The 26132-nt window shown below is 43.5% G+C and overlaps 1 protein-coding gene across 1 annotated transcript in view; it reads left to right on the top strand.

Annotated features, from left to right (window-relative positions):
- The window catches only part of ONECUT1 (one cut homeobox 1), a 32268-nt gene extending 6988 nt beyond the window's left edge, over positions 1-25280 (top strand). The window contains exon 2 of the mRNA XM_027123749.1: positions 24945-25280. Coding sequence (XP_026979550.1) covers positions 24945-25237 — 293 coding nt within the window. The 3' untranslated portion in view covers positions 25238-25280. The remainder of the gene's footprint in view (positions 1-24944) is intronic.
- Positions 25281-26132: the final 852 nt, after the last annotated feature.

The following is a 26132-nucleotide window of genomic DNA, read 5'->3' as shown; positions in this document are numbered from 1 at the left end:
CACCTGCTTATACAATCGGAATTCGAGTCCCTATGGGTGTGACAGGGGTTGGATCATTAAGCTAAAACGTTCAATTCAGTCCCTTTGATCCGTGCTGGGGAAAATCTATAGTCATCTCTAATCTACAAGGTCTTTGAGGAGGTTGTTACATGAGCTGTTTTGATGTCATCATTTCCACATTCATGGCAAATTCAGCTAATCAAACAGACGCTGCTACCCAAAGTTCTCAGAAGAAATAGTTCTTACGGTGTATATCGGTAACATTTATTCTTGATTTCCTTGTAAGAAAGAAAATCCTCAAGTCTAATGAAGGTGGGTAATTAAAAAGGAGGTTCTCAGGTGTCTTGCTCCTCAAAATCCATAGTTAGAAGCCTCGCCCTTCAAGTAAGAGTGCTCAGTGTTCTTTGTAAATTCCATATATTGGAATAGTTAAACACCAATTTACTATTTTAAGCCAACCAAGGAGCCTTGATGGATTGGATGAGAAGTGACTAGTCTCATTTCAGTCCCCTTGAAAACAGCAGTTTCCACACTCTTGGCAAAATTGAATGGTCCCCAACCTAAAGTAGCAACAGAAGGAGGGTCCTATTGAAGTCATAGTAGTTAGAGGATAGATTTCCTATAATCTTAGATAAAGGATTCAACAAGTATTCATTAAATACTATTTTCATTTTGTGTGTATTTAAATAAGATGGGTAAGCACCTTTGGAAGAAGAAAGCCACATTATTTTTACATGAAAAGTGTCAGCCTCACAGAGTTTAGCAAAAAGGAAAAAACTGATTTCTAATGTGAATGAATTTAGTGCATAATCGTAAATTACTGTCTTCTGTCAACAGATTTGCACAGACTTTTATTTTAATACAAGTATGTTAATACTAATGAAACTTAATTTTCCTCTGAAATTGTAGGATTGGCTTAAATGACCAGACCAATCACAGGGCAATCTTATTATTTTGATACAAACATATAAATTTATGTCTTATCACAGGGTCTTGCTATAGAATCATCCCCATTATGTTCCTCCCAAAAGATGTTACATGATCATAAAGTTGGAACAAATTAGCTTCTAGAAATTTTCTTCTCCTTTAGGTGAGACAATTTGATAAGATAACAGCTGAACAGAACCAGACCTTGAAGTACAACCCTCACATTTGTCTTGGCAAGTGATAAGGAAGGAGTTTGTGTCCATTGTGTACATTTTATTAGTCAGGTACTGTGCTAGGCACATAGATGTTCTCATTTAATACTCACTGTCTGTGCCAGTGGCTCCCAAATCTTGCTATGCATTGGAATCATTTAGGGATCTTTCAAAAAAAATGATTCCTGGCTAAAACCTCAAATATCCTGGCATCAGTAGTATAGGGCATGACCTGGGCACTAGGATATTTAAGAGCTCTGAGGTGATTTTAATGTGCAGCAAAGTTTGGGAGCTGCTAGTTTACAGGGCAATTACCATTATTTTTCCTGTTTCTCTGTTCAATGAGGTTGAATAACTTACCTATGGTAACAGAGCTGGAAATCACTGAGACCCTGAACTCAGCTTTCCCAGCTCAAAGCTCAGAACACCCTTACCCTCCACCCTGTGCCTCGATTATGGGTGCAAGTCCACTAGGTCAGTGGACCCAGAATGTGGAAATGTCTGATCCACTGTCATAAACACCAATCTGGAAAGTCTCTGCATAATAAGATCTTGAAATTAGAAAATGTGTGTCTTCCCTCTGGGACTCTCAAAGAGAGTTACTTGTGGAAACTTATTTCTTTTTTACTCAAGACTTATAAGAGAGACTTTTTATTGCTCTCTTTTGAGGAAGCAGCCAGAGGGAATGTGAGGCAGTCACAGAGCTAGACGTGGAACCCAAGTCTCTCCATCCATTTGTTCACTTAAACAATTATTCACAGGCAAGACCCATCTCATTAGATGTTTTCTGTGGGTGATGACCTCGTAGTCCCAAAGAGAGGTTATCAAAGGAACATAATAAACTCTATGCTTTTCGCTTTTTTTCCTGATGTCTTCTAAAACAGATCAATGGGGGAAATTAAATAAATAAACGAGCGAAGCGCGCCACCTAGTGACCCGTCTGCTCACTGCAGGTGAAGTGCGTGAGAGGAGTGGCTAACGCGATTCAAGTATTGATGGAGTCACAAAAATCGTTCATTAAGGCAATTTAATCTTTACTATTAAATGTCCTTTCAATTCATTTAGGGTAATTAAGATGCAGTTAAAGTGATTAAATTCTAATTACTTATGCTAGACAAAGACATATTTGTCACACTAATGCGGTTAACTAAGGACTCAGAAAGAAAGTTAACATTTACATCAAATGATGCAACTGGAAAAATCAGTTCCTCTTTTCGTCATTAATCCAGTGAGCTGGGTGATTATGTAATGGCACTACAAGCTCATTAAATAGGGGAAGTGCTGATTAAAATGACTGCTGGGAGGAAAACCTGAACCAGGAGTACCTCGGTACAGTTTGGTCAGCATTCCTAGCAAAATTACTTGGTGTCCTTTCCCTCCAAGCCCGCCCCCCGCTCCAAAGCAATAAGCAGCTCCTGAGTCTTATCTTGACATTAAAAGAGGGATGCCGGGCTTCCCTGGTGGCGCAGTGGTTGAAAGCCTGCCTGCCGATACAGGGGACACGGGTTCGTGCCCCGGTCTGGGAAAATCTTACATGCCGCGGAGCGGCTGGGCCCGTGAGCCATGGCCGCTGAGCCTGCGCGTCCGGAGCCTGTGCTCCGCAACGGGAGAGGCCACAACAGTGAGAGGCCCGCGTACCGCAAAAAAAAAAAAAAAAAAAAAAAAGAGGGATGCCTCTTGGAAAGCTTTTATTGCCAGCCTGCCGACATTGTTAAACCAAAGATATTTTCAAATGGTAAATGGATTCTTGGGGTAGAGAGGAGCAAGGCATTTGGACAGGGGAGGTGGAGGGAGGGTTTCCTGTAGGAAACAGCTCCAGGATGAAGATTTCCACTGCAGGCTTTCGAAGCCACTCTCCTCCTCACAGACACCCTTCCTATTAGGCAGTCTTCCTCCCCTCCCCAGTTGCATTTTTACTGCTTCGTATGTGGGGACAGATTCCTTTGTACACATCATGCTTCTTAGGCACACTCTGAAGAGCACTAAGTACCTCAGCTGCAAACTGGTCTCTTTTCAGAGTTTTCCGACATTCACAAGTAAAGGCATCTAAGATTATATACCATCGGATTACTGAGGCTCTTTTGCCATGATATCCACAAACAGTTCCCAGCCTCCTACGATAGGTTAATTTTGAGTACTCAGAAGAGGAGGATGAATTGAAATTTCACCGCATTTGAAGTTGGCCTTCCTCATAAAATGGCTTCTTAAGCCCACGCCTATCATTTGTCTGGGGGGATGATCCAAGGATGAGGATGATCCGCCAAAAAATTGGGAATTAATTTCCCCAGGGGATCAGTGTCTTTTAATACTGTTAAATTTGCCCATTGAAAACCATTACTATGGAGATTGCATCTTTCCCCTATTTATCCCATTGAAATTCAGTATTACTGTTTACTTCACAAGAAGCTGAAGTTATCAAATTCATCAGTCACGGAAGTCAAATAACTACCTTTTAAAGATAAGTTGGCAGTTATTTGAATATTTACGGAGTCATTTTTAATTTACTAGATTGTGTTGTCTTAAATTACTAAACCAAATAAACACATTTAAAAAAAAAAACCCTAGACTAAGCAATGAGAGCCCCAGAGACAGGTTCTTGTACTAATTAGCTCTGAGACCTTGTCATTTAACCTTTCTGGGTCTCAGTCTCCTTAAATGTAGAATGAAGGATTTGGCCTTAGGGTCCTTCCAGATCCCACATTCTATGAATGATTGCCTTCTATGATGACTGTGTATCCATGACAGTCTCTCTTCTCAATGTAATGCTCTGTCCCAAAGTCAGGATTCAACAAGGTGTAAGTCCCTGGCGCGCCCATCTCTTGGGCAGAGTCTCAGATCAGGCTCTCCTACCAGATGGCCAGTAGGAAAGAGCCTTTCCAGTCAGGAGCACTGCCTTCTGGCACAAAAATATTTCAGCTTGAGGTTACAATACCTGCGTTGGTAAGGATATGGATCATCAGGAATTCATGCACTGCTGGTGGGGATGTAAATTGCCACCGTTGCTTCAAAAGATAATTTGGCTTATAAACCTGAACCCACAGCTGAACGAAGTCTACCCCTTGGTATATAACCTAGATAAGCTCACAGGTGCTCCTGAAGATGAGTACAAGGATGGTCTGTAACAGCGTTGCTTCTAAGAACAAATAACCAGAAACATCCCAAATGCCCACTGACGAGGAATGCAGGAATAAACTGTGCTGTATTCATATAATGCAGGAGTATATTGGAGTGATGAAAAGGAATGAGCCACAGCTATACATAACAGCATAGTTGAGTCTTAGGAACAGTGTTGAATTTCTTTTTTTTTTTTAAAAAAAAGAACAAGCTATAGAAAATCACACCAGAACAATACCATTTTTATAAGGCTTAAAAGCAAGAAATGCTAAACAACTTATTGTTTAGAGATATGTAAGTATGTGGAAAAAACAAGTTAATAATAAACTCAAGTTCCTAAGAGTGGTACCTCCAGTAGGGAAAGGCTAGAGATAAAAGGAGAGAACACTCTTGTAGCTTCACAGACAGCAGATGTTCTAGTTCTTTTGTCAGGTGCTGCCTTCACCAGTGTTCATTTAGTTCCTGTGCTTCCTATCTTAAATATACATGTTTTGTAACAGGTAAATATTATTTAATTTTAACTTTGGGGGGGAAAAAGATTGTTTCTGTCTGATTCCCCAGCCCGAACAACTTGGACCAAATAAACCCCAGGACATTTCAGTTGTCATTTACACAGTTCTTAGCCCTGTACTAAATGTCAACTCTCTTTGGAATTATATCTGGCCAACTGTGGACAGGGCATAAGATGTGAAAGAGGAAATTTCATTAGATATGGAAAGAGTGGTTTTTTCTTTATTCATTTGAGTACAGCCATGACAGTGCTGTGCTCAGTACTGGGGATGTACTGAGCACAAACAAGTCTTTTGGAGCTCATAGTCTAGGGGGGAAGAGAGACAAATAGCTTGGTTGCTTTTTTGTGCCAAGAAGGAACGGTTTAGGGTGTGATGAAGGAATAGTTTTGAAGCTCTGGGAAAAAAAAAAAAAACAGGACTTGGTCAGAAATGGGGAAAGAGGTTTTCAGGCAAAGGGAACAATAGCATGTGTGGATGCTGTGGGTAAAACCCCTTTGCAGAAGATTTCTTGGATCCGAATTATTGTATAGCTGGAAGCTTGTTTCTTCCCCAGCACGGCTGAGTGAAACGATGCCTTCCCATCAGTAACAAAAGCTTTCTCCAAGGCTGTAGTTTTTTGTAGTGGGGAGGGGTGGGCGGAGAGTTTCATATTCCTCAAATCAGGTTGGTGGCAGAGAGGTGGCAAGAAAATATATGCTGATTAAAAAGCCTCCCAGGTGATTCTACTATAACTCCAAGTTGATAATTAGAATATTGATATTGAGCACTGCTATGTATAAAATAAACAAGGACCTACTGTATAGCACAGAGAACTATATTCAATATATTGTAATAACCTATAATGGAAAAGAATCTGAATAACTATATATATATATATATATATATATAACTGAATCACTTTGCTGTACACTGGGAACTAACATAACATTGTAAATCAACTATACTTCTATTAAAAAAAGAATACTGATATTGAGAATTTAAGAGCAAATGACTTATATTTTTGCCCCTTTGTTATTTATTTTACCCTTTTTCTGGAATAACCTATAGTTCCATAGTTTTATGTATATTTTTTAATGATATATAATATATATAAATATTATATCATTATATAATATTTTACTTCTTTTATCTCTTTTGAGGTTAAAAGTTCACTCAAAAATTCAATATTCCTAATTACCTAGCCATAAAAAGAAACAAAATTGAGTTATTTGTAGTGAGGTGGATGGACCTAGAGACTGTCATACAGAGTGAAGTAAGTCAGAAAGAGAAAAACAAATACCGTACGCTAACACATATATATGGAATCTAAAAAAAAAAAAAATGGTTCTGAAGAACCTAGGGGCAGGACAGGAATAAAGATGCAGATGTAGAGAATGGACTTGAGGACACGGGGAGGGGGAAGGGTAAGCTGGGACAAAGTGAGAGAGTGGCATGGACATATACACTACCAAATGTAAAATAGATAGCTAGTGGGAAGCAGCCACATAGCACAGGGAGATCAGCTCAGTGCTTTGTGACCACCTAGAAGGGTGGGATAGAGAGGGTGGGAGGGAGGGAGACACAAGAGGGAGGAGATAATGGGATATATGTATATGTGTAGCTGATTCACTTTGTTATACAGCAGAAACTAACACACCATTGTAAAGCAATTATACTCCAATGAAGATGTTAAAAAAATTCAGTATTCCTATAAGAATGATTGTATCCATACTCTCCTCCATCTGAAAAACTCTTACTGTTCTCTGGGTCCTTACTACTCAGTGTGGTCCCCAGACCAGCAGCAGAACATTAGGAAATGCAGTCTCTCAGGTTCCACCCCAGACCTACTGAATCTGAACCTGCACCTTGACAAGATCCCTAGGAGATTCATGTGCACATTCAAGTCACTGAGGGTCATATTACATCATTCAAAAGGTCCATTTTCCTTCATTTGCCCTCAGGCTGATGGAGTACCTCCTATGTGAAGGGTGCTGGGCCAAGTACTGGGGCTCAAAAGAGGCACAACGTGCCGTATCCTGGAGGAGCTCATGGGAGGAGGTGTGTGGGGAAACAAATACTTACAATGTCCTTGATGAGTGCTGGGATAGGCAGGAAAACAGTTATGTGGGAGCAGGGAGGAAACTGGAAAGAAGACTGAAAAGAGAGTACATAGGATCTTGTATGCCTGTGCCATCCAAGGGACTTGGGTCTGTGACAGCAGGAGCTGAAGGAAGTTGTGACCTCTAGTAGAGTGAAGTTGTCAGGCTTGTGCTTTTGAAAGGCAGCATAGTGTGAGCCGATAGGAGGAGTAGCAGCAGCAGGGGACTAGCTAGGAGGGTGGCAATAGATGATGAGGGTCGGATTGCCTGCCATTGTCAGCAGAGATGGAGAAAATATATATTCTTTTTCAGATTCTTTTCCATTATAGGTTACTACAAGACACTGAATATAGATCCCCATGCCATACAACAGTTCCTTGCTGTTCATCTATTTTATATTTTGTAGTGTGTATCTGTTAATCCCAAACTCCTAATTTATCTCCCCCTCCCACCCCATTATCCCCTTTGGTAGTCACAAATTTGTTTGCCATGTCTGTGAGTTTATTTCTGTTTTGTAAATAAGTTTATTTGTATCATTTTTTAGATTCCACATATAAGCGATATCACATGATATTGTCTTTCTCTGTCTAACTTACTTCACTTAATATGATAATCTCTAGGTCCATCCATGTCACTGCAAATAGCATTATTTCATTCTTCTTTATGGCTGAGTAATATTCCATTGTATATCTACACCACATTTTCGTGTTTTTTGTTTTTGTTTTTTTGTGGTATGCAGGCCTCTCGCTGTTGCGGCCTCTCCCGTTGCGGAGCACAGGCTCTGGACATGCAGGCTCGGCGGCCATGGCTCACGGGCCCTGCCGCTCCGCTGCATGTGGGATCTTCCCAGACCGGGGCACGAACCCGCGTCCCCTGCATTGGCAGGCAGACTCCCAACCACTGCGCCACCGGGGAAGCCCCTGCACCACATTTTCTTTATCCATTCATCTGTCAATGGACATTTATGTTGCTTCCATGTCTTGGCTATTGTAAATAGTGCTGCAATTAACATAGGGGTGCATATATCTTTTCAAATTAGAGTTTTCCCCAGATATATGCCTAGGAGTGGATTGCAGGATTATATGATAACTTTTTTTTTAGTTTTTTAAGGAACCTCCATCTGTTCTCCATAGTGGCTGCACCAATTTACATTCCCACCAACAGTGTAAGAAGCTTCCTTTTCTCCACACCCTCTCCAGCGTTTATTATTTGTAGACTTTTTAATGATGGTCCAGTGCCTTTTAAAAATAACTTCTTTGTAAAATTATTACTACTAATCAAGAAAAAAGGTGACAAGGATCACCCATAACACCCCCAAACAGAGATAACCCCCTTTTTGTGAATATCTTTCCAATCTCTTCTCAATGAGATGATCCATACATACTATTATAACTTTTTAAATTAAAAATCCCATGTTATTAAATTTATGATAGAATATTTGAAAATACATAAAAGAAAACTGGAGACAATAAAAACCCCTGGTAACGCCACCATTCCTGACCCCCCCCCCAAATACCTCACCAGTAGCACTTATTCATTTAGCAGATATGTATAGATAGGGTGTTTACAGTTTGCAAGACAGCAAAGAGGTCAAAGCCCTCCCTCTGCTCCTGGAGCGCTCTGGATCAAAAAGCTTTCTGCACATTTTATGTTTTACAGCTATGCTATAATTTAACGAATCCCCTATTTTTGGATGCTTAGGTTGGTCCATAAATTGATTGGGCAAACATAAATTTTATGCCTATATCATATTTCAGAAGCATCATAATTTACATAACCTCTCCAACAACCTTTCATTGGACATTTCAATGATTTCAAGTTTCTGGTTTTGTTTTGTTTTTGCTATTATCAGTCAATGGCACAGCAGTCAGCAACATATGCAGAACTTTTCTGAATATTTGTTTTCCTCTTTCAAAAATAATTTTTCTCTCATAACTTTGGAAAATATGAAACACTATAAACATATGACAGGATCAAATCATCCATAATCCCATCACCCAGAGTTGGTACCTGTTTATGTGTTGGTTTGTTTCCCTCTAGCTTTTTTAAATTACGTAAATAAGATACATTTTTAATTTTAATTTTTCACAAAATTGAGCTCATAAAGAATTTACAGTCAAACTTATCTCAGTGTCATTAAATATTATTCAAAAGCATGATTTAAGAAAATTTTATTTGGAAGTTTTTTTTCAAATTTTTCAAAAGGTGCAAAAATAAAATAAGAACATAAACCATTTACCCACCAGTTGACCAGTTGTTAACATTTTGACCCATTTGCTTTATCATCTGTGCACACATGCATGCTCTCTCTCTCTCTCTCAATCTCTCTTTCTCACTCTCAAATGCACAGAATTTTTTTTCATGAACCGTTTCAGAGTACGTTACATACATCATGGCCCGTCTCCCCTACATACTTCAGAATGTATTTCCACGAGTATGAACCTTCCCTTCTGTAGCCACAGTTCACTTTTGTCCGTTGACCCAGTAATGTCCTTCATAGCACTGTTCTCCAGGAGAGGATCCAGTCTGGGATTAAGTTTTATATCTCTTCTTTTCTTTAATCTTAAACATTTCCACAGCCTTTTTTAACCTTTTATAACATCGAAATGTTTGAAGAATATAGTCCCCACTTTAAAAAAAAATATTTCTCATTTTATGTTTATCTGATGTTTCCTCGTGATTAGATTGAGGCGGTGCTTTCTTGCCCAGAAAGCTGCATGGGTGAGGTGTGTCCTTCTCTGGGGATCACATCTGGAGGCCCATGAAGTCTGTCTGTCTCCCACTTAACTGGAGAGTTAATTTTGATCACTTGGTCGAGGTGTTGCCTGATTTCTCCACTGTATAATCACATATTTTTTTCTCTTTCTCTCTTACAGCTAATAAGCAGTCTGTGGGGAGATACTTTAAGATTATGCAGATATCCTACTCTTCATCAGAATTCCCCACAGATTTAGCATCTATCGATTCTTGCCTGACCTGTTTATCACGACGGCTTCAAAATGATTTTCCATCTCCGGCATTCCTGCCTTGTTTGACAGTCAGCTCTCAGCTTTTTTCTGTGAGCAAGAGCCCCTTCTCTCTCGTTTACTTTTCCATTTGTTATTGGATAAGATTCACACATTCCTTTTTTCCCAATGGTTTCTAATTCAGGTCTGTACTTACCTATTTTGGTGCTCAAGCTGTCTCACATTTGACAGTGGGAGCCCCTTTAATCTGGCTCCTCTGTTCTTGTGACTTGTTTCCATCGTTCTTTTCCTCCTCCTTCTCCTCCATTTTTTTTTTTCTTTTACTTTCTGGCATCATAATAAGATGTTCCAAGCTCATCTGTTACCTACCCTGTCCCAGCCCTAGAATCTGCCCTTTCCTTGATGAGCCCTGGTTTTTCCTGGTGGGGAATGGTATGAGAGACCAAGAAGGCCTGGTCACTAGGTGTGCTCATGGCTAGTAGCATGACTTTGTTTTTTGGCCTCCTCAGAAAAATCCAGGAAAAATATGCATGTATATTTACACACACACACACACCCCCCACAAATATACATATGCACTCATACATATATAATATACACGTGCACATAAACATGCTTACATACATATTTTTAAAATCATGAGTTCGCACAAGTACCTCCACATCTAATTGCAATATATCCCCATAGGATTTCTTCTTGCCTACCCTCATTCCATAATTGTGTGTCCCTTCCTCTACAGTGAGAACCCTGGCACTCAATAACATATCCACGCCCCAGCACACACACACACTTACTCATTTGCTCAATCCTAAAATACATCTAAAATAATTTCAAAATTGCTTCAGCCACACCTGTAAAATAAACAAACCTGCTAAAAAATTTTTCTGTAACATTCATTTTCAATTCTTCCCCCATTCATATGCCCCAACATCACTTGGGAACTTGCTAGAAATCCTGCTGATTCAGAAACTCAGGGGAAGAGCCCAGTAATCTGTCTTCTTACAGGCTCTCTAAATGATTCTAAAGCATACTAAAGTTTGAGAAGCACAGCCTGAAATATGCAGAACAGGTTTGTGATGTGTGTGTGTGTGTGTGTGTGTGTGTGTGTGTGTGTGCCTTTGTGCCAACATGTTATTATGTAAAATAATACTTTAAAAGATCCTAAATGTAGCAACCATAAAACAGGTGCAAAAAAAAAAAAAAAAAAAAAACAGGTGCAGTGCAGACTAATAACAGTCCTTTTGTCAGCATGCGTGTGGAGGTGTGATGTAAAAGAAGATAAGCCCCCAGTTATTTGTTTCTGTTCCGTTGCCAGCCTGGTGGATAATCAGGAGGAAGAGGGAGGCATGGGTGTGAAGTACCCTCATTTGCCAGAGGGGGTGCTCTCCAGCTCCACAGCAGCCGCCCCTCTGCCCCTTGGCATTAGGAAGTTCTATCAGTTAATGACAGAATCTCCTCCAACTTTATTCTAAATTACCTGGGAAACTTGTTTAAAATGTGTGTTTCTGAATCCCATTCTCTCAGAGAATCTAATTCAGTAGGGATAAGATAGGGTTCCGGAATATACATTTTGAACAAGCCTCCCCGTCATGCTCCCAGGCGATGTTGATGTATTTGACCCACGCCTTACAATTTCTGCTCTGGACTCTAGACCCTGTTTACTCAGAGTGCCATCCTGGACCAGCAACTGAGCAGTGAGCAACTGGGAGCTTGTTAAATGTGCAGAATCTCAGGCTCTGCCCAAAGCTGCTGGATCAGAATCTTCATCTTAACAAAATGTCCAAATGACTCAAGTTTGTACACTCAAGTTTGAGAAGCACTAATTTAGAATAGTGGTTCTCAGCCTAGCCTATGTGTTAGAATCACCCGGGGACTCTAAAAGGACTGTGTCTCGAATGTCTCCCCATGTTCTCTGGGGCCACATCTGACTTATTTATCCAACAAGGATGCTGAGTATGCCAAAGAAATAATCCATGGTCTACTCTTACAGAATTCATGGATTCCTAGTGAGAGAGATGGGTAGGTAATAACTAATTATCTGGGGAGCTCTATGGGCACAGGAGACCACAATTCACCCCAGATGAGAGAGGGGATGGAGAAGCCTTAATAGAAAATGAAATGCTTGAGCTGGGCCTTGATTACATAGGGACAAGAAAGAGAAGGAAGGACATTCTGGGTGAGGGAAGAGCTTGAGCAAAGGAATAGAGGTGTGAACATTCATAATGTATTTAGGACTGACTTCTGAACAGTGTGGCTCAGTGTGGATGGTGGGTGAGCAGTTGTGGGAAGTGAAGTGGAAAAGGTGATTGGGGTCAGAGGGTCAAGGTCCTTGAATATCTTAATGGAGCGGCCAAGAAGGGCTTTCCTCTCAAGCTTACTAGAGACCCTTGTGAAGCCAGTTGTATACTACATGTGTCATTGGCAGAACAGCATTTACAATTGACTCTACAGATGACTTTCCAGAAATGCAAACAAGGAAAACCACTAATTTGAAAGTAACTGTGAAAAACGTCTGATGACTTGGCGAAAAGTCAAAATTGTAGGTTATTTTTTAAGGAGTTCCATTTTATAACTTCCAATTGCTGTGAATATTATAAAGTGTTATATATGGCTATTAATTAAAGAAATGGGATCAATAAGCTAAGACTTACAATTCACAATAGGCCTGCATGAGATAATAATGCATAATAAGCATGTAATTCATCAGGTCTGCCATTTGTTTTGACTGTTTTGCAGAATCAACATCATAACTAGGGCATCGATATCACGTATTTCCAATTATTATTATTATAGCCCAAACTATTGAGGGGCTCTTTAAGATGAGGGAGACTGATGTGATAAAACCCCAATGGATCAGGCATTAACAGAAGTTTAGGAATTTAAAAATCAGAATTCCTGAGCCAACCTTTCATTAAAGAGCCACCTTTTGCTACTGACTGAAGGAGCAGGTGCGAGGCAGCAGCTTTTCTTCCCACCGGTTCTTCTGAAGCTGCAATGCAGGGAAAGAGCTTCGAGGAGGGAAGGGTCTGGTGGTCATGTCTCTTCTGGTGAGTCTCAAAAAGCTTGGGCCTGTGCCCAGGAAAATGTGTGCCTGTGACAGTGAATGGCCAGCAAGAGGATGGATGCAAGTATCACAGGGGTATGAAAATGCATTCATTTAACAGGATTCTCAGTTCACCTTTCTGTTTCATGTTCAGCCTGTACCACAGGGAACACTGAAAAAATGACAGAAGACAAAGCAGAACTAAGATAGTCTAGAATCACACAAAAAGGGCTGTTTCAGGAGCCATGGAAAGTGAAAGCTGGTGTGATTCTCTGATGTCCTCCCAGTCTGTGCCTGAGGAATACCTGAGCCCCAGCTCCTCCACACCATCACCACCTCCACACCATCACCTCCTCCACACCATCACCTCCACACCATCACCACCACCACACCATCACCTCCTCCACACCATCACCGCCACATCATCACCACCACCACACCATCACCTCCTCTACACCATCACCTCCACACCATCACCTCCACACCATCACCACCACCACACCATCGCCTCCTCCACACCATCACCTCCACACCATTGCCTTCTCCACACCATCACCTCCACACCATCGCCTCCTCCACACCATCACCTCCACACCATCGCCTTCTCCACACCATCAACTCCACACTGTCACTGGACCCTGCCCTGGCACTTTTCTCAGATCCACCATTTACTATTAGGGTGACCTTGGGCCAATCCCTTAACCTCTGAGCCTCAGGCTGTGCATTTGTAAACAAACGTAAACTTTTTTTTTAACCACCACCACGATTTTATTCTTAAATAAATGCTCAGTCTAAAGCCAGGTTAGGCAGACAGGTGGGTGGAGATCAGAAGAAGTGCAGATCATGGGCACCTGTGAGCAGTGGGGCTGCCCAGGGAAGCAGCCTACAGCTGTAATAGCACCTGCTTCCCACAGTTGTTGAGTGACATCATAAGGTGATACATGTGTGTGGCTTAGCACAGGGGAAGCAGCTGTACATTTCAGCTGATCCTCTTCCATCCCCCCCAGGCCCAGGCAGCCTCTGCCCTCCTTTGATCATAAAGTCCAGTAGCCCTGCCTCTTGGGCTACAGCTGTGGAGCTGTCCCTAGAGAAGAGAGATTGATGGAAATATGTTATATGCTGTCTCCAGAAGGACTCCAGGCAGCAGATGGGAGGGAAGGCAGGTCTCTGTCCTGGACAGTTCAGTTATAGAAGCAAACAGGGTGGGGTTGTGAGAGGTTTGGGCGACTCTTCCAGCCTGTGTGTGATGCAGCAGACCTCTCTTGGCTTTAGCTGCTCCCCATCTTTCCTTCTCCTTTGGGTCAGCTCAGTTTTCTTTTGCTTCCTCTCAGAGCCGATATCCACACGGAGACAGCGTTTAGTGCCCCTCTGTCCCCCTACTGAAACTAGACTCACTCTGGTCCCCCTCCCAGGCCAGCGTGGGTCTTCCGTGCCCTTCCCGGCCTGAGCTCCCTTCATGCAGCCCGATTTCCTGGATGGGCCAACTGCCATCCTTTCAGCCAGAGCCTTCTGGCTGACAACAGGCTTGCCGCCTGGCCGGCTACCTGCTCCTACCCCACGCACTGTGGCTCTGGGTTCCCGGGCTCCCCTCACCAGCTACTCCTGCCCGTGTAACCATCCTAGGGAAAGTTTTCACGATGTGTCCACTGTGCTGGCATCTGCCTCCAGGGCACAGTGGAGTTGGAGGTCACCCAATGAGCCAGCTGCGTGCCCATAGGCGAGTCTCCTGACCTCTTTGACATTGTTTCTTCGCCTACAGAAAAAGACATAATACCCATTTCTACCTCACCTGAGTTTTGTGGGGATCACGTGGGAAGGTTTAATGGAGGTGATTTAAGTACCATAAAGCAAGGTACAGGGGTGAGTTCTAGTGATCATTCTTGACTAAGAACGTCTGCTCTTTGCATGTTTTTATTAGGTCTTTCACACTCATGCCCAGATGAGTTTCCATAGGTGCTTGAGCTACCCACAAAGTCACAGATACCAGAAAAGCTAGCTTGTGTCCAGCAGGTTGTATCGGCCCCACCTCCCTCTCCTGGGCATCACTGTTTCCAGATAGTCTGTGCAGGAGTTCCCTTCCCATGTAAAGGCTGCCCGTGGCCATATCAGTTAGAACTCACTGGAGTAGCTTTTCAAATTGTACTTTATACTGTGTTCTCCAAATTTGCTGCTTAAGAGCTGACAAAACAACTGGGGGCCTGGCTTATAAAAATATGCACAGGACAGCACAGTAAGTCAAGGCAAAGCAGATAACACTATGATCCAGCACTCCTGGAGTCTGAGCTCTAATCCTGAAGCTGTGGCAGCCCACCCACTGGCTCTGTGATCTCCACAGGATGGGTGCTGGCCTGTAAAATGGGCTTGGGAACCTGCCACGTTCACTTCCATGGTTCCTCCATTCTTGTTTTACTGAAATCTGTTTTATTTGTATGCTTGTTCCTCCACGAACATGTATTGTCTTGTAGAGTTTACTTTGAAAAGCAGTTTCAGCTGTCAGGAGACAGTGTTTGGGGGCTCAGTAGACATGAACAGCAACCCCCCTTGTCCCTGCCCCAGTCCAGAAGAGTTTTCCTCTCGGTGGCAAGTGGGAAGTGAGAGCAGAGGGCTCACCCTGTATGCACGCCCAGCTACTTCTTTCTTAAATAGTTTTACTAAGAAGTAATTTACATACCATACAATTTACCCATTTAAAGAGTATAAGTCAGTGGTTTTTAATATACTCACAGAGCTGTGCAACCGTCACCACAATCAATTTTAGAACCTTTTTATCACCTCCCCCAAAAGAAACCCCATACCCGTTAGCAGTCCCACCCATTTCCCCCCACTACGTACTCAGCCACAGGCAACCACCAACTGCTTTCTGTCCCTACGGATTTGCCTATTCTGGCCCCGCTGCTTTTTTATCCTTTTTCTCTGTCCCCGAAGCCCCAAGCTCCCCAGAGCAGGGTGTGCAGGAATGTTACTACCAAGTCGGTCAGGAATCTGGGTAGAATTTCAGAGCGTGCTTTTTGCCTTCCCAGTGCACCCTACCTTCCCTGGAGGCACTGGAGCAGCAAAGGAGCTGAGGGCCCTAGCAGCTGCCTGGACCCGCCTCCTCCAAATCCAGGCCGGACCTCCCCTGAGTGACTTGGGACATCGCAGGCTTACCTGTTCAAGAGCCCTTGGCCCTGCAGGTTGCAGTTTTCAGCACTGGCACCGGCCTTCAGGGGGAAGACACTGCGTCGCTAGCAGGCCCCTTGAGATGACAGGGCAGTTTCACCATGCCCTGGAATCCCAGCCCTTTCCCTTACTGCTCCCTGGCCCACCTCGCCTCAATCACATTAGGACAGCAGACCCTGGAGCAGTTGTATGGAGGAAGTACACGGCCATAGTGCAAGGACTCTCAGGGTAGAAGCCACATGTGATTGGGGAAGCTGCAGGCATACAGTCTCCTTCCTCGGTCCCTTAGAGTCAGACCACCAAATAAATGTGATTTGAATCACCAGGCCTGGCTCTGTCTCAGCCCCGCCCGCGCAGGCCTTTCATCCTGCCTCTCTAGGGTTCACCATCCAGACCCTGAGGCCCAAACTGTCCTCTCCTCAGGTTAAATTCCCAAATTTCCTGTTAGATTCGATGCCTCACAGAGCTGTTGCTAAAATTAAATAATGTCTCTACAGTGACAGACCCATGGCTTACCATTCATCTGGCTGCATCCCCATCTTATTCTAGCAGATACTGTGGCTCCCCGGTCACTTGTCTGTGCATCCACCACACACACACATTTCTCCATATTCCTCTTCAGTATAACTAAGATCAGTGAAATTGTGATTACAGTTTATGAAGTTCAATTTTCGGGTCTTACCTGGTAGCATTGTTTACTAAGCACACAGGTCTTGTTCCCTTTCCTACCTCACCTGCAAGTGTTCCGCCCCAAAAGTCTTCTCTCCCCACTGCCTGCCAGGAGGGAGAAGGAGGTGGTGGCACAGGGATGGCCTTACAAAAGGGGGGAAGGGGCCCGGGAGGGGCCAGCTAGAGTGAACCGTTCAACGCTCACACTTCTCCGAGTGCCCATTTATGACATAGAAATCTGAACTGTACATCTTCCCTCTGGAGTCATGTTGACTTTACATACGTCAAGTCATAGAGCTGTACCTAGAAGGGGTTGTAAGTTATTTAGTCAAGTCCCTTCATTATACAGTTAAGGAAGCTTGACCCAGCCTGGTTAAGGGGTTTAACCCAGCCATTCAACTAATTAATGACAGAGCCAGAACCCTAAACTTTTGACAGCTAGAGCAGTGTTTTTACAGAACCTTCCTCCCTCATAGACTGGGAATATAATGTACACCCTCATTCTACCTGGACCCTTGGCATTCCTTCCATAAGGGCACGTTGAAACATACACTACTGCCCCCAAGAAAACAGCCTCTTCTAATCCACAATTCCATCCTATGTGAAGCAGCCAACTCTGGGACAAATATGCCAAGAACCTCAGGAAGCAAGTTAAGCAAATTTTCCTACATTTTTAATGAAAAAGTAGAAACTAGTAAAAATATAGAGTACCTATTGTTTAATGGCTCAGAGTCCTAGGAGGGCAAATGCATAACTGTTCGCAGGGTCTGTGGTAGTTGCTGTTGTTATTGTTTTAATCTCTAAAGCTTATGAGGTTGAAGCAACCGTGAGGAATGTGAGTTTGTGTTTGATCGCCTTCATTCAGGTGAACGTGGATCTGGATTATTTGCAGGACTGGCTGGTGTCCCTGCAGAGCCATTACCTGCTCTTTTTGAGAAGCCATAAGGATGGAGAAGGCGAAATGGAATAGTCAACATAGTGGCTATATATTCTAAAAGACAGAGTAAGGTTACCTTGGAAATTTTTTAACTGAGATAATATTAGACTTTGGAAACCAGGAAAGACACTACAGGGGTGTATTCATTGACTCACAGGGCTTTCAAGCCTGCCGGGGCCTTAGAATACTGCCTGCTCATTGAAAGGATGCAGAAAAACAGATCAAGTCATGTGTCCAAGTTTATACCACAGGCTAGAGACAGAGCAAAGACCTGAGCCTGCTGTGCAAATTCAATGTTTATACTTGCATCTTGACCAAAGAAACAAGGAAGGATCCGAAAATTAATTTGCAAACATCTAAAACACTTCATAAGCATTTATAGTTTTAACAATCACTTCAGCATAGCTTATCTTATTTAACGCTTATTATAATCCTGTGAGGAAGGGAGGCCATTGTCCTCTGTTTTGCAGTTGGGTAAACTAAGGCTCCAGAAGGCGATGGACTTGCCCAAGATCACACATCTATCAGTGGCCACAGAGCTGGGCCTTGAGCTTGTGTCCTGTGAGCCCAGGTTCATCTAAGAAGTTGTATTGTAAGTCCGTCTGGCTTTATAAATGTCTCCCAGGCCCACATGTCTGTGCCTACTTATTTTTTTTAATTTGGTACAACAGATCTTTTTTTGGTAATTGTTATTGAACTATAGTTGATGTACAGCGTTGTGTTGTTTTCAGGTGTAAAGCAATGTGCCTGCTTGTTCCCAGACAAATTCTTGGCAGACTTTTGCATAGTTCAATCAGCAGTTTAGATGTTGTAATGTCCTTTGTGACGTTAAATCAGGAAAATGAATATAAGTTGATATACAAATGCTTGGCTGACAGCCAATTCTAGGATGTTACTGTATATCATGTTTTATAAAGTGTATTCTAAGACAGGGCTTCTTAAACAGTGAAGGAGTAGTTGTTTGTTTCCAATTTCCATCTGTTCTGGACCAATAGTTTTGATAATACAATAAAAAATGTATTACTAAAACAATAATCACAGAATGTTGGAGCAATGTCAAACTGCCACAAAACTTTCTAATTGCTTATTGTCAATTTTCTGATCTTGCTGCAGGTCAGTAACAGTTTACAGACCAACATAGGTCTGGCAACCACATTTTGAGAGACACTGTTCTAAGCAACACCATTCCTGAGAGAAATTCCCTGAATAAAGAGTTGTTTAATCAAATAAGTTTGGGAGACCCCATACGCTAGAAAGTATCAGTGCACATTAGCATATTAAAGGCTCTGAGAAGTCCTGCATTAAAGAAGCTTGCTTAATCATTAATTAACTCAGCATTTCCCAAACTGCCTGATCTCGAAACTCAATATTCATGGAATGCCTTTCAACATCCTGCAGAATTCATATTTCTTGAAATACCCTTGGCTCTGTCCTGCCAACTATGGGCAAAGCATAGGCCCCAGTCATGCCTGAGATGAAAGCTTGTCCTTTGCCCACAGCCTCATGCATTGCTTTTTTTTAAAAAAAAAATTCTTTATAATCTTTTATTCTTGTGGTGCACAAAATCACTCTCTGCCTTTTACCGTCTTCCACGTCTGCTTCTGTCTCCCATATAGTACTGACTGTAGGTGACCTCATTCCCAGAGAAGATCAAAGTCACCTGAGACAGCCCCACTATACTTTGCCACTGCATCCTGCAAACATATCTGCTTGCCCACCTTCATGGAGGTGACTCATGACGGGTCTTCTTTCTCTTCAGTACTACCTTACACGTGCAACAGGAATCTTCTTCCCTTTAATCCAGTTCTATAATAACTATTCTATCTTTAATGAAAACTGTATACCCACACAAAAAAGTATAACTTACCCATAAAACACATGCAATGCTCTTCCCTAAGCAGCAGTTCCTGTTGTCAGACTTTGCTCCCACTCTCTCTCTCTCTCTCCACTGCACACTTGTGTGGACCAGTTGCTGATTTCCTACCTTATAATGGGTAATCTCTACCTTGAAATGAATTCCATGGGAATGCCAAAGCATTGCTCTCATTTATATTCTCTTAACAGGTCTCACAACTATAATTCTGTAGAAGCTTCTAGAAGCATGATTTTATTTCTGTGGGTTGCTTCTCCTGGGCACCTTGTTGAGGTTACCCACTGACTGTCAACAAGCTTTAGTCCACTCTCCATTCTACAGATATCTCTGCTTCCTTATTCAGCCACTCCAACTTCTGCACAAAGTTCTTTCCAGGTAAAACCACACACATTTAGTCACAGACACCCCATCCAGCACCCATATGGGTACTGAGCTCCCCTTATAGCCAGGCATTATGCCAGCCTGCCCTGGAGAGACAGGCTCCTTGCTCCAGGAGAATCCCACTTTCCAGGTTCTAACATTGAGAGCTCGGGTCAGGAACTTCCAAACTGCATTTCCACAACATTAGTATTATATGAGACACTGATAGACAGTTTCTACCAAACAAGGTTCTGGAATTAAATAAATTTGGGAAACAAAATTATATTTGTTAAACACATATTACACTTTCCTTCTTTTTTTTTTTTTTTTTTTGCGGTACGCAGGCCTCTCGCTGCTGTGGCCTCTCCCGTTGCGGAGCACAGGCTCCGGACGCGCAGGCTCAGTGGCCATGGCTCACTGGCCCAGCCGCTCCGCGGTATGTGGGATCTTCCCGGACCGGGGCACAAACCCCCGTACCCTGCATCGGCAGGCGGACTATCAACCCCTGCGCCACCAGGGAAGCCCACGTATTACGCATTTTGAGGAAGAGGCTATATAGTAGGTTTTTCTAAATGTACTTGGCCTGCAAACCATCTTTTCAAGTAACTCCTATTTGAGGCAATATCAGGCCTCTGATGCCATTTGGGAAAGGGTGGCTCTGGAGTAGCTTCAGCCCACTCAGTCCTGCCAAATGCTAAGGACCACATTGAAGTCATTCAGATACCCTAGTTATGTAGAAAATAGATATCTCTTTGTGATTTCCCTTAGTTCTGCCTTTTTTTTTAAAGATTTATTTTGATGTGGACCATTTTTAAAGTCTTTGTTGAATTTGTTACAATATTGCTTCTGTTTTATGTTTTGGCTTTTTGGCTGTGAGGCATATGGGATCTTAGCCCCCCGATCAGGGATCGAACCCTCACCCCTTGCATTGGAAAGCGAAGTCTTAACCACTGGACCACCAGGGAAGTCCCTGTTCTGCCTTTTGAATGATAAATAAGTTGAGTCTGCACCCGATGCTCAGTTATTTATTTTTCCATAGGTATGTGTTCTGTGCAATTTTCCATCTAGGTCCCTAGTGACTTCCCAGTCTGTATTCCTAACCCAGATCTCTTCCCTCAGCTCCAGGCCCCATATATCCTGCCGTCTGCTGGACAACCACCTACTGGAGATCTTTAATAGGATGTCCAACACGCATTTCAAATGGATTTGTCCCACATAGAAGTGATTACTGCTCTCATAAAACTCATTTCTCCATCTGCATTCCCTAATGGCCTTATTACTACCATCCAATCAGAAACCTGGGAGATGTTCCGAACTCCAGCCTCCCAGCCAGGTTGTTATTACTGATTCCTCTTGATTCTACCTTCCAAGAAGCTCTTACGTTTGCTTCCTATTTTCCATCTTCAACTGCCATTGTCTATCTTGGGGTCCTCGTTACACTGATTTTCTAGTTGGCTTCTGTCTTAGGTCAGGTTTTCTGAGAAACAGACTCTGAGGCTTGCATGCAGGAAGGTTATCGAAGAGGGCTATGGAGATTAACCCCTGTAGGGGGAGTGGAGGAAGTAAGACCAGGCAGATGGATTTGAACTTTGATGTAGCTGCAAAAATAGCCTCAATCAATCCTACAGGGTGCTCTGGAACTAGATAACCCTTCAGAGTTGTTCCTACTTGATGCAAGGGTTTGGGGTGGGGGAGCCTTAAACCAACACATCCCTACTTTCTTCAGCCTCCACCATCCATACTCCCATCCCCTACTCCCCCCATCCCCCACTGGGTGTGGCTAGTCCCCCAACTGCACCCCAGGGTGGCATAACCTTTGGCCAAGGGCAATTCCCAGTATGGACCTCAGCTGAGAGCCACCAGCCTCTTCCAGCAGGTACAAGAATGAGTGAGTGCCTTAGTCCTGAAGGGGGTCAGAATGGCATACACAGCGTACTGGTCCTGAATCTTGATGCTTTCCAATTCATCCCCCACACCACCACCAGAGGGGTTTTTCTAAACCCAAATTTAATCACACGACACTCTTACTCAAAACCTTACCTACAAGGTAGTTCAAATTTGATCTCTGTCTACCTGTGAAGTATGTATGTGCTTCCATGTACTCTTGCCCCACTACCAATCTACTACTACTTATCAGTCCTTCACGAATGCTGTTCCCCCTGCTGGGAATGAGTTTTTCCCACTTTTCTCACTAGCAAGCTCCTATTCATCCTTTAGGGCCTAGTGTAAGCACCCCTCTTGTGTGATGCCTTCCTTAATATCCTCAAGCAGAGATAATATCCCATATACTCTTTTCATGCTTTTGCAGTTATTTGCTTACATAACCACTAGACTGACCTCCTTAACAGAAAGGCTTGTGTTATATTCATCTTTGAATGTAAGTGAATGAATCAACCAGCCATGTGTATCAGTATTATATAAAGCTGTGTCTACATGGGCTGACTCAAACTAACTAGGCTTGACTTCAGCCTAGTCAGCTTTTATTTTCAGGGACTTAATCTAGTTGCCCAGTGAAGGCTATGGGTTCCTGGTGGGGAGGGACTGTATTTGGGGACTCTCACCTAGTTTAGTATATATAGCTCAGTGCTCTGAGGGAGCTGGGTGTTTAATAAATCTTTCCCATTATGTTGATGCTTTCCATCATGGTGGGCAAAGGGCACAGCCAATGATCTATGGAATGTGTTATAAAAGAAGACCTGACTAGCCTAAAAATCTCTCTTTTATGACTGAGGTCTCCCCTCATGTCCATTCTGAAATTCTTATTCTTATATTTCCTGATATATTGGACCTGTGGTCCCTGGAGTTAGGCAAATGCACTCTGGGGCCTGGGCAAGCTGATGCACCTGTAGAAGAGAATTTCTATATATATTTATGTTATTTTACCCCTTTAAAATTTTCTATATTTTGTGTATGCTTTTTAATTATACTACTGTATAATAATACAGTAGTATAGTAACACATGCATATCATTTATAAAGAAATAATGTAAGGGAATGTAATACTCAAAACATTTTTTACTAAATAGCACATGATTAAAAAAAACCTGGAGGGCTTCCCTGGTGGCGCAGTGGTTGAGGGTCCGCCTACCGATTCAGGGGACGCGGGTTCATGCCCCAGTCCGGGAGGATCCCACATGCCGCGGAGCGGCTGGGCCCGTGAGCCATGGCCGCTGAGCCTGCACGTCCGGAGCCTATGCTCCGCAACGGGAAAGGCCATGGCAGTGAGAGGCCCACATACCGCAAAAAAAAAAAAACAACCCGAAAACCTGGGGCTTCCCTGGTGGCGCAGTGGTTGAGAGTCCACCTGCCAGTTCAGGGGGCGCGGGTTCGTGCCCCGGTCCGGGAGGGTCCCGCATGCCGCGGAGCGGCTGGGCCCGTGGGCCATGGCCGCTGGGCCTGCGCGTCTGGAGCCTGTGCTCCGCGGCGGGAGAGGCCGCAGCGGTGAGAGGCACGCGTACCGCAAAAAAAAAAAACCAAAAACCTGGAGACTCCTAGATTGAACTCCAAAGACTGGAAGCTTCTTCAACCTTTACCCCTTAGCTTTTTAGCTGCTCCGATTGCCTAGCTAATTTGTGCTAACGGGCACCTAAGGCCTTAGGGGAATCCACGATGTGGAGCAACTGGGAATGAAAGGTAGGGGCAGGCTGAAGAGCAGGGCTACCTGGGGAGAGTACAGAGGCTGAATCTAGCCAGAGCTGGTGAACCATCTAAGGAGGAATTGAGAACCTGGGATACAAAAGGACGGGGTGGGGGGTGGGGGTGGAGCAGGAGAGAGCAGTAGGCAGGGCAGCCAGCTGGAGGCGACATGAAAGAGCGACAGTCCCTACCTCCGCCAGGGAGACGCCCTGCCCTGTGTGCCTTTCGCTGTGGTTGGGGCGCACATCAGAGTGTAGCCAGCCAGGTGTGACGGTAGCCACGGCTGCTCCAGAACCCCTACACAGGAGAGCTGCGGGACAGGAAGCTGTTTGGAGTTAGGGCATAGTAGCTAACCAGAGCACTGTTCTTACTTGAGTTGCATGGTTATTTGGGGATGACTTGCAGGGATCCATTGATGGTGGAGATTGGGGACGGGGAGTGGGAGGGAGTCATTAGCAATTCAGTGCCCCTTTGGCAGGTGGAAGCTAGTGATCTACATTAGGCGAGAAAGAGGAGTACAGCACCTGAGGTGAGGAGACCCTGATCCAGCACCAAACCCTGCGGACGTGAGGACCACACTGAGATGATGCACCAGAATAGCTCTAGCAGCCTAGAGGCAGCTTCATGATACAGGACCAAAAGGCGTGCGTAGGGAATGGGCCTTCTCAGTGGAGATGAGGTGAGGGAAGAGGGGGACTCCAAGAGTAAGACTCTCGTGAAGAACAAAAGAGAGGCACACGGAGACCCCAAAGGTGAATGAGGCTAATGTCACAGGTTTTGCCTCAGTGTCGAGGAAGTGGGTTTCACCACAGCTCCCCAAGTCCTGGTTCCACTGAAGAATCAGTGGAAAACTGTTTCATGGGCATGGTAGGACACTCTGTACAGAGTTTTCTTACATACAGTTTCTTAGGAAACACAAAAAATCAGAAAGGGAGCAAATGCAATTCCTTTTTGTTTGGTTTTTACACCCTCACGTAAGCTCTTAGTATTCCACTAGCAGCAGACCGTAAATCCTTTGAGGGCTACAACCACGTCTAGGTGATAAAACTTTGCATTTGTAAAGCACTTTAGTTAACGTTATCTTTTACATATTATTTCGTATATGCTTAGCACACTCAGCAAGGTAGATGTTCTTATATCCACTTTACAGATAGTGATATAAAAATTCAAACAATAAGTTCATTTGTCTAAAACCCAACATTCTGCAGATGAGAAATCGAGGCCCAGGTGTCGGTTAATTGATTTACCACCAACAAAATACAGATACTCATCAAAGCCAGGACCCATGCCCAGGACTCACAGAACTCCACCTTCTTCTCACTCCCCATGCTTTTGGTACACTTCCCTCGCAGACCACGATGGTGCTAAAGTCAGAGGTCAGCAGATTTTATGGGCTGTGCCTTTCTACTCTCGATTCTCCCAGGCAGTCTCTTCTAACACCCTCTGTGCTTCTTTGCAGCATGCAAAAGGAAAGAGCAAGAACACGGGAAAGATAGAGGCAACACACCCAAAAAGCCCAGGTTGGTCTTCACAGATGTCCAGCGTCGAACTCTACATGCAATATTCAAGGAAAATAAGCGTCCATCCAAAGAATTGCAAATCACCATTTCCCAGCAGCTGGGGTTGGAGCTGAGCACCGTCAGCAACTTCTTCATGAACGCAAGGAGGAGGAGTCTGGACAAGTGGCAGGACGAGGGCAGCTCCAATTCGGGCAACTCATCTTCTTCATCAAGCGCTTGTACCAAAGCATGAAGGAATAACCACGAACTGAAACCTCGGTGGAAAAGCTTTAAATGAAAAAAAAAAATTTTTAAAGACCAGGACCTCAAGATAGCAGGTTTATACTTAGAAATATTTGAAGAAAAAAAAAAAGTGTTATTTATAGTCCAAAGAAACCAAAGACTTAGCTCACCTGCATTCGGACATTGTTTGGAGACACACACTTCAGCCAGGTGATGACTTGGCAAGAAAAATTACTAGCGGGAAGACACCACTGGATCTTACAGCTTTAGTCCATGATCATCCTCGCTGTGCTTGGCTGTTTCGTGGTTTGGAGCATAGTGATTTTGAGCCATTGAGTGGACATCTTTAAGATCAGACTTTCTCATCCACTCCACTGCGCCACGAAGGTGTATGGTGTCTCAGTACTGTGTGTGGGTATGTGCATGAATATACACACATACACACACACACCACCACCACCTCCACCACCACCACCATCACCACCACCACCTCCACCACCACCAGTGGTTAGGGACTTAGGCAGGGCTGGTCTTCAGGAAGGGTTGTGCTGTAGGAGTGCAACCAACATAGTGTGGGGTTGTCTGAGTTCATTGGCTTAGGAGTGTGATTTTGCTCGTCTAGCCTAGCGTTTGAACCTGCAGGCCCGCGACCTAAATGCAGATTCAAAGTCAGCAAAGAAATTTGAATGACACCTAAACCAGTGCATTCTCTTTGTTTGTTAAGGACTGTTCAGATATTTTTTAAGAAATGAAACAAGAGTCCATCCATTAAAAAGCAAAATCACCTAGGTACCAAAGAACACAATATTATAGTGCAGGTATTTTATTGCAATGATTTTAATAACCAAAGCTATTTTTACACAAGATACTATGTAAAGTTATACGTATGAACTGATCTAGCTGTA

The sequence above is a fragment of the Aethalodelphis obliquidens genome, unplaced genomic scaffold (assembly GCF_003676395.1).
Source record: "Aethalodelphis obliquidens isolate GAN/ISIS:26980383/991018 unplaced genomic scaffold, ASM367639v1 scaffold26, whole genome shotgun sequence".
Lineage (NCBI taxonomy): Eukaryota > Metazoa > Chordata > Mammalia > Artiodactyla > Delphinidae > Aethalodelphis > Aethalodelphis obliquidens.
The sequence above is the reverse complement of the archived record's forward strand: the minus strand, read 5'-3'. Positions and strand labels throughout refer to the sequence as shown.